Source organism: Anarhichas minor, unplaced genomic scaffold (assembly GCF_050575085.1).
Source record: "Anarhichas minor isolate MPS153535 unplaced genomic scaffold, ASM5057508v1 ptg000057l, whole genome shotgun sequence".
Classification (NCBI taxonomy): Eukaryota; Metazoa; Chordata; class Actinopteri; order Perciformes; family Anarhichadidae; genus Anarhichas; species Anarhichas minor.
In genome coordinates, this window is record NW_027466503.1 from 56549 (window position 1) to 71273 (window position 14725).

Consider the following 14725-nt stretch of genomic DNA (forward strand, 5'->3'; position numbering starts at 1 on the left):
GTGAGACGGCTGGTGAAACGGGTGGAGACGGGTGGTAACTAACGTTAGTTTGTTACTGGTTTGTTATGGTTAGTTACTGGTTTATTATTGTTAGTTACTGGTTTATTATTGGTTAGTTACTGTTAGTTACTGGTTTGTTATTGTTAGTTACTGCTTAGCCACTGGTTTGTTATTAGTTTCATATTGTTTGTTATTAGTTTGTTTCTGGTTTGTTATTAGTTTGTTTCTGGTTTGTTATTGTTTGTTATTAGTTTGTTATTGGTTTGGTTTGTTATTGCTTGTTACTGGTTATATACTGGTTTGTTTGTTTTTACTAAAACATTATTATTTCTTTATTGTACGTTGCTCATACATTGTACTTCCTCACTCCTGTGTTGTATATTTGTACACTCTTTTGTATGAATCATATTAAAGCTGCACCATATTGGAAAAAACTGACTGCAATATTTTCTTTTCAGCTATTTGAAAAATACAGTGAGTCACTTTTGTGCTCTAATAAACATTTTAATCATAAAGGTAGTGTTTGTATTGATATGAATGAATGTATTGATATGAATGAATGTATTGATATGAATGCTCACTCACAGAGTATTAATAATAAACTCTTATAAACACAGTTTTCTTTTGCAAAGAACATCTCCGAGTTGTTTCGTCACAAGTTTGTGTATTTGACATCATTTTACAGAAGATATTCAGAAAATAGAAAACAAACAAGTAATTATCATTTTAATATACTTTGACTTGGTTCTGCTATTATGTGTTAAATATCAAACAAGGATAAAACATAAACAAACGTTTATGCTCAAATGAAAAAGAACCAATGAGAAGCAGAGAGGAACCAGCTGATGGATGTAGAACCTGATGTTTCATGTTCAACTATTAAAGTCTTCGTTTGGCTCCCTTTGCTTTCAATTTGAAAAATGAAAAAGAAAAAAGATAATTTCAGTCTGTTTGTCTCAACTCTCGGTACCGTTCAGGTCCAGTCTCTCCATGGTGTCTCTGATCCAGTTCAGGAAGTTCCCCAGTCGGGTATAAACTCCGTACTTCCCCTTTGCAGCACATTTCTCTCCCCAGCTCACCACTCCGGTCAGAAACCAGGTCCCTCTGTAGTTCACCACGAACGGTCCTCCACTGTCTCCGCTGCAGGCGTCCATCCCGACATCATGGTAACCGGCACAGAACATGTTGTCTGTGACAACCTGGGGGACGGACGGAGACAGTGACATCATCTACACACATGACATCATCATCTACATACATGACATCATTAAAGGCTTCACAAAATATTTATTTAGTACTACAGTGTGTACCGTGTTTACAGTACAGGGTAAAGTGTGTACAGTGTGTACAGTACAGGGTAAAGTGTGTACCCTCTGATCACCTGTTCAGTGGAGGCGGTACAGTCTCTGTAGCTGACCACTGGGAGCGTGACCTTCCTGAGGAAGCGGGAGGAGGACCTTCCCCGGTAGTGAGTGAGTCCCCAGCCTGTCACCACGCCCCGGTTCTCCTCCTAAACACACAAACACAGACTGTCCATCTCCATGCAGACTGGAAACCATCAGTGTTTTAAATAGAGTTACCTGCAGCAGGTATCTGGACAGGTGGGGGTCGGGGAGGCAGGCGGGGATGGCGGTGGGGCTCCTGACGACGGGCTTGTCGAGGTACAGCAGAGCGATGTCGCTGTCGAAGGTGAAGGAGTGGAAGTGAGGATGGACGAAGACCTTCTGAACCTTGATCACCTGCTCCCCTGGATCAGGACGTCGTTTATCATAATCACCTGAACACAAAGACGTTATTCATCGTTCAGAGGAAGTCGCACAAACCAGGAACACTAACGCACATGTGGTCACCTATGGTAACGTGGTCCGCAGTCTCCTCCAGGCAGTGAGCAGCAGAGACCACCCAACGGTCAGAGACCAGAGTCCCTCCACAGAAACCATACCCATCAGACCTGCAGACCAGAACCTAACCACACACAAACACACACACACACACAGTACACTATGTTAAGTAAACATTAAAGCTGATTTAAATATGTGTAAAATGAATGAATGTTGATCCAGAATGTCTGATCACCTGCCAGGGACTCCCTCCTGGTCTCTCCAGGACTCCACCCACGATACGACCAGTGACCTCCTCTCCTCCTCCCTCCTCCCCCTTCAGCTGGGTCTCATTGCCCCCCCTTTGTCCAGACGTTGAGTTCACCATCACCAGCTCCTCCTCCGTCTCAGTAACATTCAGTTCAACCAGCCAGCTGTCGGTGACGTTGTCGTTCATCATTGTGACATTGAGCAGAGAACGACTTCGGTACGAAGAAGACCAGACTCTGTGCTGACCACAAGGAAACGACACTGGACCAGAAACAAACCGTGATGTTACTACACACCCGTGAGGTTACTACACACAGTGAGGTACGCTACACACCGTGAGGTACACTAAACACCGTGAGGTATACTAAACACCGTGAGGTACACTAAACACCGTGAGGTACACTAAACACCGTGAGGTACACTAAACACCGTGAGGTTACTACACACCGTGAGGTACACTAAACACCGTGAGGTATACTAAACACCGTGAGGTACACTAAACACCGTGAGGTACACTAAACACCGTGAGGTTACTACACACAGTGAGGTACGCTACACACCGTGAGGTTGCTACACACCGTGAGGTATACTAAACACCATGAGGTTACTACACACCGTGAGGTACACTAAACACCGTGAGGTTACTACACACCGTGAGGTACACTAAACACCGTGAGGTACACTAAACACCGTGAGGTTGCTACACACCGAGAGGTATACTAAACACCGTGAGGTACACTAAACACCGTGAGGTTGCTACACACCGTGAGGTATACTAAACACCGTGAGGTTACTACACACAGTGAGGTACACTACACACCGTGAGGTACGCTAAACACCGTGAGGTACGCTACACACAGTGAGGTAAGCTACACACAGTGAGGTACGCTACACACCGTGAGGTACACTAAACACCATGAGGTAAACGAAACACCGTGAGGTACACTAAACACCGTGAGGTACTGTTGAGAAAAACGTATACAAATTGTAAACACATTATCATATTGTGCTCGCTTGCAAATATACATGCATTAATACTTAGCACACACACACAGATCAGAGACATAAAGACTGAACTAGGACAAAATGTATGCTGCTGGCTGCTTCCCGTTAGCATAAACAAAAAAGACCTTAGAAGGGCATAACGTACACACAGGGCCTCTTCCTGAAATCAGAAATAGAACGTCCCAACGACTGTCACAACCTAACTGTCATATCATGTGGGAGGGAGAATAGAACCCATAAATACTGAAGACTCTGGTCTCACTCTGATGCTTCTTCTCCGCTCTTTAACAGGGACACTTAACACTCAGTTTGCGCTCTCACAGAGACAACCCGGAGGAAACTTGTTTTTTCTCTCTTCTCAGAGAAAACTCAGTTTTCGCTCTTCAGAAGAGAACACTCAGTCTTCGCTCACTAGCAGCACACAGCCGGCGCTGTCTCACAGAGACAACTCAGCTGGCGCTCTTTTACAAGGGACCCCTATACAGGTCAACACTTAGATTTACGCTCCTCCAAACACCGCGAGGTACAGTAAACACCGCGAGGTACAGTAAACACCCCGAGGTACAGTAAACACCGCGAGGTACACTAAACACCGCGAGGTACAGTAAACACCGCGAGGTACACTAAACACCGCGAAGTACACTAAACACAGTGAGGTACAGTAAACACCGCAAGGTACAGTAAACACCACGAGGTACAGTAAACACAGCGAGGTACACTAAACACCGCGAGGTACAGTAAACACCGTGAGGTACAGTAAACACAGTGAGGTACAGTAAACACAGTGAGGTACACTAAACACCACGAGGTACAGTAAACACCGCGAGGTACACTAAACACCGCGAGGTACAGTAAAGTATACTAAACACAGTGAGGTATACTAAACACAGCGAGGTACACTAAACACCGCGAGGTACACTAAACACAGTGAGGTATACTAAACACCGTGGGGTATACTAAACACCGTGAGGTATACTAAACACCGTGAGGTATAGTAAACACCGTGGGGTATAGTAAACACCGTGGGGTATACTAAACACCGTGAGGTACAGTAAACACCGTGAGGTACAGTAAACATCGTGAGGTATAGTAAACACCTTGAGGTATACTAAACACTGTGAGGTACACTACACCCTGTGAGGCAGTAACTGTTATAACCTGGGTTCTATGAGTGTTACCTGTCTTGGAGCAGCTTTGTCCGTCCTCCTCCAGTCTGAATCCATCAGCGCAGCCACACTGGACTCCAGCGCCCCCCCGCTGATCTATGCAGTACTGCATGCAGCCGCCGTTTCTATAGCGACACTCCACCACCGCTACAGACAAGATCCCTTTGTTCACACTTTGTTGCCATAGTAACCACAGAAAACTCTGTTGTTTCTGTTGTTGATGTTGACTCCTTCCGTATATATATATATATATATATATATATATATATATATAGAATGCAGCTCTACTGTTCATCAACATAATGCTGTAACCCAGCGATGTCCAGTAGTCTCCAGTGAGAGCAACAGCTGCTGCACGTTGTAACGCCGTCGCTTTAGTCGTCCTCTCCTTTAATACAACTTGTGTGTTCTTCTGGTGACGGTGCGTCTTGAGGCTCATACGTGACATCATTCGTTGGGATCCTAAAGGTGCTTTCACACCAAACGCGACGTGAACGCACCTTGAGAACGTTCCTCAGACCGACATCTTCCACAACACTAACCTGCAGTTTGTCTCCACTTCTCTGTAGCATCTGTTAGCTTGTGTTGCTTTTGTTTATCTCTACTTCTCCCACACGCTGCATCAACGTAGTCTGAAGACTTCCGCCACTGTTTGTTTGGGTGATTTGCTGCATTAACGGTGTGTATTGCATTTAAGTGATATTTCAGACTCGAAGTACTCCGGTGATAAGAAAATTCGCCTTTGCAGTGGATACAAATAGCTTTGGTTCTATCAACCGTCTGGAAGAGATTTTAATGAAAATGTCCATGTAAGAGTTCCCGGTTCATGTGAGCGCTGCAGCAGTCTTAGGGCCGCCCCAAATGCTCTCATTGGTTGAGACGCGTGATGACGCCCATCCCAAGCCAATACTGACCAACATCCCGCCCCTCCTGTGACCCATGGTCTGTCTGTGTGTGTATTCAGAGCCAGTGAGCAACGGACTTTCAAAATAATAATAATAATAAAAAAACTGCGTTAACGCACGATAAAATAATTGTCGTCGTTAATTAATTAATGCGTTAACGCGATAATAACACGTTAACTTGCCCAGCACTAATATATAGATATATGTATATATATACATCATATATATATATGTATATAACCATGGTTACCTGAGTCGCACGTCTTTCCGTGGAACTGAGGAGGACAAAGACACAAGAAGTCTCCTTCGTCCAGAGAGCACAATCCTCCATTCAGACAGGGGCTGGTCCTACAAGGGTTCAGATCTACGACACAGAGCAGAGACACTCGAACACACCACGAATCAGATCTACAACACAGAGCAGAGACACTCGAACGCACCATGACTACCTGGTTCAGATCTACGACACAGAGCAGAGACACTCGAACGCACCATGACTACCTCTGAGCAGATTGAAGATCATGTGGAGTGATTGAAAGCTCCTGAACAGCTGCTAACAGCTACTGGACCCTGTGGTGAGACCGTTCTGTCAAATATTGTAAAAGTACCTTAAGATCAGATCAGGTTTAAATAAAGGATCAGCAGGACCACATGAATCCAGATCGGCAAGGTCACATGAGGATCTGGATCAGTTCAGTGAAGACCGATCCTCAGTCTGAATATTAGGAGCATTTTTTTACATCATTTTGATGATGAATATACTCACTTGTGTATTTGTACCAGAACTCCAGCTGTGGAACCAGAAACTCAGAGTTAGTACAGTACTGGGAGTACTTCTGTGTACAGTGTGTTGACCTCTGATGTTGTTTAGAACACAAACTGTCCTCCAGAAGTCATATCAACATGTAGTCTGTGTTTTCAGTGGCCCCTGTGGGGTCTCGGGCCTCAGATTGGACCACAGCGGTCCTCCTTACCGTCTTCTCTCTGGTCTGGAAGATCTCGGCGGCCTCCTCCTGAGAGCAGACCTCCTCCTGACACTCCCTCTCCAAGTCTCCAGGTAACACCTCCTCCAGGAAAGAGTTGGCTCGTCTCCTCCTGGAGGACGAGAACAGGACCTGAACCGCCGAGGACCGGTCCAGGATCACTGAGGGGGGGGGGACCGAAGTCCTGGTGAGTACTGATCAAACAATACTCTGTACTGTACTGCAGTACTAATACATCAGTCCGTCTCACCTGTACATTGGATCAGTTCAGAGCAGGTGAGCAGAGTGAGAGTCCAGACCAGCAGCATGTCTGTCTATCTGTCTCTTGTTGTCTCTAACGGTCTCTTGTGAGGACAGACGGTTGGTGTCAGAGGTAAAATGGACTCCAGCTGATCGTTGACCACAGTTCAAATATTGACAGACGTCACAGCAGCTCAAAGACCACAAGAGACCAGTTCAGCATGAAGAGGTCAAAGGTGATCCTGCTGGACAAACTAAAATAGGATAAAAACATAACCTGATTTTATTCATAATAATAACTTTAGATTTATATTTTAAAAATAATTCCCAACAAAAAGCATTTTAAATGATTTTCCCTTTTAAAATATAAAAACACACAGTACACTTGTAGTATAATATAGGTAGTGAACAGAGTACCTGAGCAGGTAGAGAACAGAGTACCTGAACAGGTAGTGTACAGAGTCTACCTGAACAGTTAGTACCTGAGTACACCTTCACTAATATCAATAACAGAGGTGGACCACCTCCATCACAAAGACCACCTATTAGATTATTAATGGGTTATTTGATTATTAGATTGATTTGGTCCATCAAATGTTAAAAAACAAAAACCACCAAGATCCCAAAATGGCGTCTTGAAACTGAAGACTCTAGATTCACGATGAAATGAAACAGACGCAGTACAAATGTGAGAATGAGTTTTATTTGATAAAAGTTGTGAGTTAAGGCTTCAGAGTGAACTCGTCTCATCTGATATTTAATACATTTTATATAAACATGTTAGAGACTTTGAATTACTTTGTTACCAAAACCACATCGATGTCTTCACTGTGTTTGGTCCCTAAAGACGATAGTCTACTGGTTTAAAGTAAACTGGTTTTTTCTTGACATGAACTCAAACTTGCAGACAGACAGATAGCGGGACAGACAGATAAAGGGACAGATAGGGAGACAGACAACACAGCTTGTCTTCATCGACTGATACATTTGTCGCAGCAGAGTCTTCGTCAGACCGACCGCCTGATTGGTTCAGGACGTCTGCTCGTCAGAATTGATCACTTCCTGTTTTTAAATCAAACATCAACTACAGTTTATAGAAAAAATAAATATGTTTAAGTACAAAAGTCTCCCAGAAGAAACTCAAAGTGTCCACAGTGTTCCTGTTTGGCAAATTGAAGGTTTAAAGGGTTCTGCTTCATCCTGGTCCAACATGTCCACGACAGACCGGAGGTTCTGATTGGCCGGCTGCTCAGGTGAGCTGGACTGACTGGTGGTCTACATCGGGCACGCATGGTTTCAGGGGTCATAATGGATTTGAGTCTTGACCCAGGTCTGGTATCAGGGAGTCTCTGGGTCACTGCCGTCATGAGTCTGGACCAACTTTCAACTCTTCTGTCCTTTGACTGAGTAAAGTCTGGATCTTGTATGTAGGAGAACCGTGGAGAACCCAGCCCTGCAGCTTGGTGTTCAGTCCACAGATGATGTTCAGTGACATCATTGTGGTTCATCTCTTTAAAAACAATCACTTTAAATGATAATAACGAGCTCAGTCAAAGTGATTGATAACGTGGATTCACTGTAATAAAATGTTGAAGGTAAAAGCTTCACAACGTTCATGTTGTCTCCATCGTCTCAGTTATCACATGCCCTGCCCCCTCTGCCTCCTGGATCCTGATTGGTTGGTGGGTAAGATGACAAGGCACTACTGGATGATCTGATTGGTTCTGTGTGTCAAAGAGCTGACCGCTGGTCTAATCACAGTGAGCTCAAGATGTGATGTCATAGACAATGGTTGTGTTCAGACCTGCTGGTCAGAGGTCAAGTGAGGTCGGGTGGTTGAAGTGGACGAAGGAGGAGCGGAGACAGCTGACTCTATGACAACAAGAAACAGACCGATTAAAGATCAGTTATCGTTTAAATAAGAGACTCACATGTTGATTCATCATGAAGCATAATTAATATATATGTATAATAATAATAAAAACATCAGTGGGAGTTTACTGGGATGGGGTTCAACTCCCTGCAGTGTCCTGCTGATTGTATTTGGACTTACATGAAAGTTAACACATTTGCTGTTACTTGAACACTTTAATTTAACACTGTTTTCATTTTAAGTTCTTCTGTAACTTTAGATTGTCGTGTGAAGCATTCATTATAACGTTTAACCTGATTGTCATGAAGAAGCTCTGGACAGATCATTTATACTAATGCCCACTGACATGGTTTGAAAATCCACTGTTATCTAACTTTTGCTCTCCAAGCATCTTATGCCCTGTCCACACTACTCCGTTTCTCCTTGGATGCAGATTTGTCAAATAGAAACGATCTCCGTCCACACGGGAGTTTCAGCATCATTCTCGAGTTGATCTGCGTCCACACGGCAGCCGTCGAAGGCGGACAGCACGTGACCATTAACTACACTGGGCATGCGCGTGACGGTGTAAACAGGAAGTGAATTGCTTGCTTAGTTAAAAAAAATAAAAAATACTCGCTCTGTCTCTCTCTCTCCAAATTTACTTTAACATCAACACTTACACATAAACGTTTACTAGATTATGGGTCCATCAATGTGGTCTCTCACTCGTTTCCTCCGTGTTGTTGATGTCTGTTCTCACTAGTAGCTCTGAACGTCATGTCCGCCTAGCTAGCTTCTAAGCTAATTTTAACATTACCGCCAATGGAGAAATGCTAACCGCGATTAGCATTACAGCGGTGCGGGTCTATCTCTCTCACATCAAATTTACTTTAAAATCAACACTTACACGTAAACGTTTACTAGAATATGGGTCCATACATGTGGTCAACACACGTCTCTCACTCTATTCTGCTCTTCCTTCGTGCAGGAAAGCTTAGCAGATCGCTAACAGTAGATCCGTGAAATAAAGACCATGGAATCCATAGAAGAGTTTCAAGACTTCAGTGTGAATCTTTATTTGTAAAACTGTGGAAGCACAATATGAAATATGGCTTTACGAACTGTCCCTATACACATTACACGAATACAAAACAACAATCCATGATATAGCCAGCATGTAACATGTCCGCCTAGCTAGCTTCTAAGCTAATTTTAACATTAACGCCAATGGAGAAATGCTAACCGCGATTAGCATTTAATACAACACAAATGTTATACTAAACACGCGAATAGAATATATCTACGTACATATTTTCATGCTCCATAAATACATACTTACAGACTAAGGTCTCTCAAGGCTACCAAACGGAAGAAGTAAAACGTTAGAGCAGCATGTCTTCTCATTAGAATCTAAAAACAACCAGCTGCTCCATAGGGCTGATGCCGGTCACGCCGCTCGCTAATCACTCCAATAACAGCTGCTTCCTCCACAGAAATGCAGACTTTTACTGCATAGCTGCTGCTAGCTGTTGTGCTAGCAGCAACGCTTGCAATTAGTTATCCATGTTGAAATGAATCGCTGGTAGCCCAGTTTGTTTTCTTCCGGGTACGGGTCATGTGATAGTGAGTGTGACGAATCAGGGACGGAGACGTCATGGTTGCCAAGAACCAATCCAGTAGCGAACACGGGTGTGGGCGTAATTTTTTCTAAGCACATCCGTATCCGACCGTCCACACGCAAACGCAACCCCGGAGTTCTCAAACACCTCCAACCTCGCAGGAATTTTCAGATCCCTCCGTTTAGGGTGCTCCAAAACTCCGGCGTAGTGTGGCTGCTCAGTGTAAACGTAGCAAATACGGAGTAAAAACGGAGTAGTGTGGACATGGCCTTAGTTTGCACATATTTAGATCAGAGAAGTCTTTTTCTCATGGTGTGCCCACAAACCCTTTCAATAAGTTCAGTGTTTGGGCCGCTGTAATTATAGAATCCTGCTTACGTCCGTGCTTATCAGTAGGTGGCGCTATGACTATGAGTTAATATTGCCATGCAGAAGTCCTAAAGCCATGACAGTCAACAAGAATGTCAAGTTTGTGACAGTTTTGACAAAGTACAGTTGAGTTACAACAGCTTGATGGATGATGGCGAACCATGTAAAATGGCCGCCACACCACGTCCATGTTGTTCAATGAAACCTAAAGCTTTTAGTAACTTTTAATCACTACGGTCTTTAGATTGTTCTGACCAAATTCTAAGCTGATCTGATTAATTCCCTAGGAGGAGTTCGTTAAAGTCGAGCACCTGGAAATGGGAAAAAAAACACGAGAAATTCATACAAAATTAAAAATGGCTGACTTCTGGTTGGGTTTAGAGCATGGTCCCATACTTTTTTTAAGTTTAGATGTGATACACCTGCTTACCAAATGTTAAACATCTAGGTGAAACGTACTGCGAGGGCTGCATCGTCGAAATATTGTAGGGGGCGCTATCGAGCCGACTTGCCACTCTGAAGCATTAAAATCACATTAGATAACTACATTCAGGATTTTAAATGTGTGACAAGTTTGCTTATGTTTTGAGCATTTGTAGCCTCTCAAAAGCACCTTCGTTTTTCACGACGAAGACTGCGTCGCAACGGCGTTCCACGAAACATCAAAAGCTTCATGAACTGGCATTATGAACTTCTTATATTTGTGTGGAACTAATTTGATGTTGATCTGATTTACCTACTAAGAGAAACAAGCCAAAGTATAAAGACTTTAACTTCCTGTTACCAGTAGGCGGCGCTATGACTATGATTCAAAGTTGGCCTGCAGATGTCTTCAGGACTGGAGTCTAATCAAACATGTGAAATCTGGTAAAGATCTGATGATGTGGAGTCGAGTTACATCAGTTTATTTCTTCATGGCGAAGGATTGAAATTCGCTGAGCCGCCACGTCGCCGCCCTTCAACAACTTCTTACAATCTTCACAATGAAGCATTATCAAGGTCTTAAGGCTTTTCTGACAACATTTGAGAGGGATCTGATTAATCTGTGAGGAGCAGGATGTCAAAGTACACAACCTATAACTTCCTGTCGCCACTAGGTGGCGCTATTACGATGATTCTAAATTGTCTTATAGATGTGTTCCGGGTCAGGATGTTATGACATATGAGAGATTTGGAGTAGATTAGATTCCACTCCACGACCCATGAACATTCCCGTCAGAATCACACTCGCGCTCACGCCCTAGTTATGGTCGGGTTCGAGGTGTTGCACGAGTGATCCGTTCTATTCCACATACCCCCAAAGCTTCCTGTGCTGATGACGACACAGTATCTTCCCCCATTAAAATGTGTCTGATTAATGCACGCTCTGTAGCGAACAAGGCTCACATTTTAAATGACTTGTTCACAAGTCATAATTTGGCTTTTTTATTTCTGACTGAGACCTGGCAACGGAATATGGAATGTGGACTGTTCTTATGTTGGGACACCGCGTTTGACAGGCCGCGGTGGAGGTCTCGCCGTGGTCTGGAAGAATCTGTTTTCCTACCAATTGGGGACCACAGAATCTTATACTACTTTTGAACGACAGCTGACTAAAGTGGGTCGGCTAAAGCCATTTTACTGTGTTTTAATTTATCGACCTCCAGGTCCTGCAGGTCAGTTCTTATCAGAGTTCACAGACTTTCTGACCTCTATTATCAAGCTAGACAAAATGCTTCTGGTTGGTGATTTTAATCTGCATATCAGTGATGCCACAGATTGTACAGCCACTGAGTTTCTTAATACTACTGAATCTTTTAATTTCACGCAACATGTCTCTGGCACCACTCACAGGGGTGGTCACACCTTGGACCTTGTGTTCTCCCTGGGTCTTGATATTGATCATACACGTTGTGAGGACCTACTGATCAGTGACTGTAAATGTATTTTCTTTGATCTTGCTGTAAATGCTGACCCCTTTGCGTCTGAAACGAACATTCCACTCCCGCATTATTACTCAGAGTACAGCTGATCAGTTCTCAATGCACTTCTGCTGTGATATTAACACAAATCACAATGATGTTGAACTCTTAATACAGTCTTTTAATGAACATTGCACCACTTTGCTGGATAAAGTGGCACCTCTAAAGGAAAGGACCAAGGCTGCCTACAACACTTCTCCGTGGATGACAGACGCTGTCTGCAGCCTGAGACGGAAGTGTTGCAGGACAGAGCGGCTATGGAAAGCCACTGGGCTAGAAGTGCATCGCTCATATCTCAAAGACCTCAGAGTTTCTTTTAATGCTGGAGTAAAGGAAGCTAGAACTGCTTATTTTGCCAACTTAATCTCTTCCTCAAAGAGAAATCCCAAGATTTTGTTTGACACAATTAATAGAATTGTTTCACCGTCTGTCTTTACATTACCATGCTGTTTTGTTGATTGTAACAAGTTCCTTACCTATTTTATTGATAAGGTACTAGCTATTAGGTCTGGTATTCAGCCTGGGATCTGTTCATCTACATGTAGCTCCTCGCAATCTCCTGCTGTTCTGGACTCTTTCCAGCCTATCAGCCTTCAACACCTGATGGACTTAATTAACAAAACAAAGCCATCATCTTGCCCTCTGGATGTTATACCATCCTCTCTATTTAAGAAAGTTCTGCTAATTATTGTTCCCTGCAGTAACATCTATTGTTAATTCCTCATTGTCTACAGGAATTGTCCCGTCCTATTTTAAACATGCCACTATTCAGCCTATATTAAAGAAACCCAACTTAGATCCGGCATTGCCTATGAACTACAGGCACAAATCAAAACTGCCTTTCCTGTCCAAAATCTTAGAGAAAGTGGTGGCCAACCAACTTACTGCTGCACTGGAGAGGCACAACATTTACGACAAGTTCCAGTCTGGGTTTCGCAGACAACACTCTACTGAAACCGCTCTCCTGAGGGTTTCAAATGACATTCTCATGTGTTCTGATGCAGGTGACTGCTCTGTGTTAGTACTTCTGGACCTCAGTTCTGCATTCGACACTGTAGCCCATAACATCCTGATTAAGAGGCTACGTGATTGGTTTGGCATATCTGGTATAGTGTTAGACTGGTTTACATCTTACTTCACTGACAGAACTTTTAATGTCTCTGTGGGTGATTTTGTGTCTGTTACCTCTCCACTGTCTTGTGGCGTACCGCAGGGCTCGGTTCTGGGGCCTCTGTTATTTTCCCTTTACTTGTTACCTTTGGGACCGATTATAAAAAGTTACAATGTTGCCTATCATTTATATGCAGATGATATCCAACTCCATCTGTCATTCAAACCCAGCGAGGCCTTCACATTAACTAGGCTCCTGGACTGTGTCAATGCCATCAGAGACTGGACGGCAGAAAACTGCTCACAACTTAACGACACTAAGACAGAGGTTCTAGTTATTGCACCGGATGAGTTTGTCCCTATGATCAAGCAGAGTATTGGTCCACTCTCCTCTGCTGCCCATTGCAACCTGCGCAATCTAGGGATTTTATTTGATTGATCCATGTCGTTTGACCCCCATGTTAAGCAGCTGTCCAGATCATGTTTCTTCCACCTAAGAAATATCAGTAAATTGAGATCTGTAGTATCAACACCTGAACTAGAGATGATCATACACGTCTTTATCTCTTCACGCATTGACTACTGTAACACACTTTTCTCATCACTCAGTGTATCTGCTCCTAACCATTTGCAGGTAATCCAAAACGCTGCTGCCAGATTACTCACCAGGACAAAACGACGGTCTCACATCACCCCCGTACTCAGATCTCTCCACTGGCTCCCTGTAGCATTTAGGATACACTTTAAAAATCTCACTCTCATTTAGTCGGGTTGTCACGATACCAAAATTATGACTTCGATACGATACCTGCCATAAGTATCACGATACCCGATACTTACGATACGATACCAGAATTCGATACAATACCACAAATACGATACGATACTGGTATATCTATCTATAATAGTAATAAATAAAATATCTGTACGGTTCCCTTTCTTACCAGCTTGTTCCTGCCCAGCTTTTTGAACACTTAACAAATGGCATTAATATTAATGTTTAACCTCTTCGCATCTTTTGAGCCTCTCTCATATTTCCGCTGGCTTTCAAACACAGCTGAAGGGAACTCTGTCTCTGTGTTGCTGCTGACTCTGCTGGCATCTGTCTGACTGTCTGTGGGAGTGGGTGGATAAACAATGCTTCATTTACTTGCATAATGAGTTTGATATTTTCACTTCATATTTTATCTTAATTCATGGAATAATTATTTTTCCTTAACTAAAAATAAAAATAATTAGCTCAAGATCCACCCTCAGGCTCCACCAGCATGTCGCCATTTTGCATCAATTGTGTTTCATTTAGTACACTTTTGTGTGCATTGTGAGTTTGTGACCTCATGATCATATAGGCTTGTCGTCAAACTAGGCTAAGGCTACTCCTGTTAGGCTGTATATGGGAGATTCGGGGTGTTCATGTTTATA

The 14725-nt window shown here is 43.3% G+C and overlaps 2 protein-coding genes across 4 annotated transcripts in view; both read right to left on the minus strand.

The window, feature by feature from the left end:
* Nucleotides 1-644: 644 nt before the first annotated feature.
* On the minus strand, nt 645-13999 carry LOC142932572 (coagulation factor X). Of its 3 annotated transcripts, XM_076076486.1 has the most exons (11): nt 13970-13999; nt 6400-6643; nt 6141-6310; nt 5933-5957; nt 5417-5530; nt 4274-4408; nt 2077-2351; nt 1851-1965; nt 1581-1777; nt 1382-1510; nt 645-1199 (listed from the first exon to the last, which is right to left on the minus strand). In XM_076076486.1, the coding sequence occupies exons 2-11, from the start codon at nt 6455-6457 to the stop codon at nt 957-959; spliced, it is 1461 nt and encodes a 486-aa protein (XP_075932601.1). In that variant the 5' UTR covers nt 6458-6643; nt 13970-13999; the 3' UTR covers nt 645-956. The 3 variants fall into 3 exon arrangements, with proteins under 3 accessions (XP_075932601.1, XP_075932603.1, XP_075932602.1); XM_076076488.1 differs by lacking the exons at nt 6400-6643; nt 13970-13999 and adding an exon at nt 5659-5752 and having other exon boundaries at nt 6141-6245; XM_076076487.1 differs by lacking the exons at nt 6400-6643; nt 13970-13999 and having other exon boundaries at nt 5659-5957; nt 6141-6264.
* dgkd (diacylglycerol kinase delta) overlaps nt 7074-14725 on the minus strand; it is a 35886-nt gene continuing 28234 nt past the window's right edge. The window contains 1 exon segment of the mRNA XM_076076489.1: nt 7074-8261. The gene's annotated coding sequence lies outside the window, so the exon portion shown is untranslated.

Bases quoted from the DNA above. Each gene is read 5' to 3' on its own strand.
- LOC142932572 (XM_076076486.1), bottom strand. From the start codon at position 6,457: ATGCTGCTGGTCTGGACTCTCACTCTGCTCACCTGCTCTGAACTGATC. The intron at 6,311-6,399 runs GTGAGACGGACT...CCCCCCCCTCAG, and splicing joins TGAACTGATCCAATGTACAG to TGATCCTGGACCGGTCCTCG. The intron at 2,352-4,273 runs GTAACACTCATA...TTTCTGGTCCAG, and splicing joins ACAAAGCTGCTCCAAGACAG to TGTCGTTTCCTTGTGGTCAG.